Source organism: Miniopterus natalensis, chromosome 19, assembly GCF_054644295.1.
Source record: "Miniopterus natalensis isolate mMinNat1 chromosome 19, mMinNat1.hap1, whole genome shotgun sequence".
Taxonomy (NCBI): domain Eukaryota; kingdom Metazoa; phylum Chordata; class Mammalia; order Chiroptera; family Miniopteridae; genus Miniopterus; species Miniopterus natalensis.
Genome location: NC_142099.1, coordinates 9175574 through 9178672, shown reverse-complemented (window position 1 = coordinate 9178672; position 3099 = coordinate 9175574). Strand labels below are relative to the sequence as shown.

The 3099-nt window shown below is 52.0% G+C and overlaps 1 protein-coding gene across 1 annotated transcript; it reads right to left on the bottom strand.

Moving 5' to 3' along the window:
- Nucleotides 1-889: 889 nt before the first annotated feature.
- On the bottom strand, nucleotides 890-2838 carry TENT5C (terminal nucleotidyltransferase 5C). Its single transcript, XM_016223309.2, has one exon. The coding sequence runs from the start codon at nucleotides 2821-2823 to the stop codon at nucleotides 1648-1650; it is 1176 nt and encodes a 391-aa protein (XP_016078795.1). The 5' UTR covers nucleotides 2824-2838; the 3' UTR covers nucleotides 890-1647.
- Nucleotides 2839-3099: the final 261 nt, after the last annotated feature.

Sequence of the window (3099 nt, the reverse complement as noted above, 5' to 3'; positions counted from 1 at the left end):
TCACTCAGGGCTCGGGGGTTTCTGGCCACAGGAGAAACTTAAAATCAGGACCGCGGGTCAGATGAAATCACTTTAGGAACCAAGCTGGTTGGCAATATTGAGTTTCTTTGCCCTTGACACCCTAGAGTGATGCTTGCTGAGAGGTCGCACAAAAAGTTTCCACACACAAAATCCCTTATTTAATCTACTGGGAAAGCAGAACTTTCAGTGGCCTAGAACTTTCCCATTTACTAAGCTTGCTTTAGACTAGAGATTAATACTGTTTTTCTTCTAAAGTGCAGAATACAAACAGGTATGGTCAAACCCACCAGGACAGGGAAGATTACTCTTCATTCACTCAATCCTTCCCCAAACACACCGGAATCGATCACTGCCAGGGGCCTGGCACTGGACGCTCGGCCCCGACCTCGCGCACAGCACGGGGCCAGCAGCTTCCACGCCAAAGCAACTGGAAGCCAAAGAACTCTGCTCACAGGAGCCGATCATCCCACAGGTCACTTGGTTCTACTGAAATTCCTGAATTCACCTGTCAAAAAAAATCCCAAAAAAACAACACAAAAAAAACTAGAGGGGGAAATCTCTACTTTTGAAAAACAGCAACGAGAAACAACAAATCAGCCCAAGTGCTCCAGAAAAACAGCTTGTCATACTTGGAATGTGATCGGAGTGGGTTTCTGATTAAAACATGGGAGACCCTCACGTCAGTTACTCCAAGGACCCTAGACTCGGCACAATCCTCAGTCTTAGGAAGAGAAAAACAAAAGTGATGAGTTGATGAAGAAAACACAAGTGTCCTTCAATAAGAACTCCTTAAGGAAAAAAACTGAACATTCATGTTTCCTATTTACACTCACCCCCCCCCCACCGCCACCACAATTCTATTTCAACATTATGTTCCATGTTTTATTTTGTTTTCAAGTTACATTTCAAAAAAAGATCTTTTTTTGTTTTGGCTTGGTGTTTTTTTTCTTTTTCTCAGCAATATCACACACAATTCCTCAGGATAGCACAGCAACTAAACCATAAACCACTTCCAACCAGGCCTCAGTTCTCCAGCTACTGGCTTCGGTTTATTGATGAAAGAAATCCTCAGCTCTGCTGACAGGGAGTAAACATAAACCATGGAGTCCTCGGAACAAAAAGGAAGTCCCAGGAGCACCCTCGTGTTTACCATTTTATGCCTGACTAAAACTGATACAAGAAAATAGACTATCGGCACAACTTCCGCGTAACTGAGAATCCCAAGCGAGGGCCAGTGCGGCCTGCTCCAGGCTCCAGCCAGAAGACAAGGAGCTCAGCCATTGTCACCCGCGGCCCACGTGGTCCCCAATCTCAATTACTGCACAGGGCTCGGGGCCCCTGCGCTGGTGTTTGGGACGTGACATGTTAGCGTCCATCCTGGAAAGATGTGGATAGGCCATACTTCCTATAACATTTTCCAAAGTGGCACTGGAATAACGGGTCCCTTCAGGGTTGGCTCATGACATACTCTAGACCCATTCCAATGGGCACACAAAGAAAAAAAAGCAGAATCAGAGCTGAGTTCCCCTTTAAAAGCCAAACACCTACATCTAGAGGGAGGCTCCCCTACCTGAGAGCCCTCGCCCTAGGGGGGTTCCCACTGTGAAAACCCTCAGGTCTCAAAGGTTAGTTGCAGGGCAGCCAGGTAGGGTAGGGCTGGCTGTAGGTCACTGGAGGTTGGGCAACGTAGTAGTTGTTGAAGTTGCCGTCGCTGACGTAAGGAGCCGGCTGGTAGTAACAGGTGACGTTGGTGGCGCTGGGGATGATGTTCTGCTCGGCCAGCACGCGCAGGGCCAGGAGGGAGATGAGGTTCAGGGTCTGCCTCCGCTCGTGCCCCATGAGGCACACGGTGCTCTCGTTCACCACCCGGCGCAGGATCATGAGGTAGTCGTACTTGCTCCTCTCTTCTTCGGCAAAGTGGTTCTGCAGGTAGGTCTCCAGCTTCCTCTGCTGCTCCAGGATGTCGGGGAAGTCGATGAAGAACCTGGAGCACATGTAGCGCTCGAGGGTTTTGATCTCCTCCTGGTCGGTGGGCCTGAAGTCCCGCACGAGGAGGTTGCTGTACTTGAGCAGCCCCCCGCCCCTGATCTCCTCGGGGTTCTTGGTGGCGATGAGTCTGTTCTGCAGGTGGTCGAAGGCCTCCTCGAAGTCCCCGTACATGCTCTCCCCGATCACGGTGGGGTGCAGGTGCTCGGAGATGGGCTGGCTGGAGCAGTCGTAGAAGAAGAGCAGAGAATCCAGAATGATCTGGAAGGAGTCCACGCTGAACTCAAACTGGCGCCGGATGGAGTCCACGAACTTCAGCTCCACGTTCCTGCCGTTCTTGTTGGACAGGGAGATGAGGCTCCAGCGGTCGGTGTCGGTGCACACCTTCACCAGCTTCTGCACGTAGGCCTCCTTCAGGGTGACCGGGCTGATTTTGAGCTTATTCACCCCCTCGGGCAGGAAGTTCAGAAGGGAGCACAGAACCACATCCCTGACCAGCTGAAATTCTGCCTCGGTGGGAAGAGCCACGTGGAAGATGAGATCCAGGTCTTTGCAGCCCAGGCCATTGTCTTTGACCAGGACGTGGCCAGCGGCGGAGCCATTCAGCCGCACGTCCTGCACTTTGATGCCCGCCTCCTCCAGCCGCCCGCGGACGGTCTGCACGATGTCCTTCAGGGTGATCTCCAGGGTGGGGAAGTTGCCTCGCCCGTGGACGGGCACCACCTCATTCAGGACCTCGTGCAGCCGGCTGACCTGGTCCCAGCTGAGCACGCTGAAGGACACCCCGTCTCCGGTGCTGCTGCTCTCCTCGGCCATCTCGGAGCACGTTCTTGCCAGGGGAGCTGAAAGCGAGGGGGTGAGAAACAGAGTTAGGATTTACTTCTACGTGGCAAGGCGCTCGAGGGCCTCGGGGCGATGTTGATTTTTCTCTGAGCATTTTCCTGTAAAACAGGGATAAATGGCACCTACTGCTGGGCGTTGCTGTGAGGATTGCATGAGTTAAATGCGTAAAGAATAGTGTCTCCATGGAGCAAGGACAAAATACACACACTTACCCTGTACCAAACTGGATAACCTCACAATTTTGTCTTA

Coding starts and splice junctions, on each gene's coding strand:
- TENT5C (XM_016223309.2), bottom strand. CDS start 2,823: ATGGCCGAGGAGAGCAGCAGCACCGGAGACGGGGTGTCCTTCAGCGTG.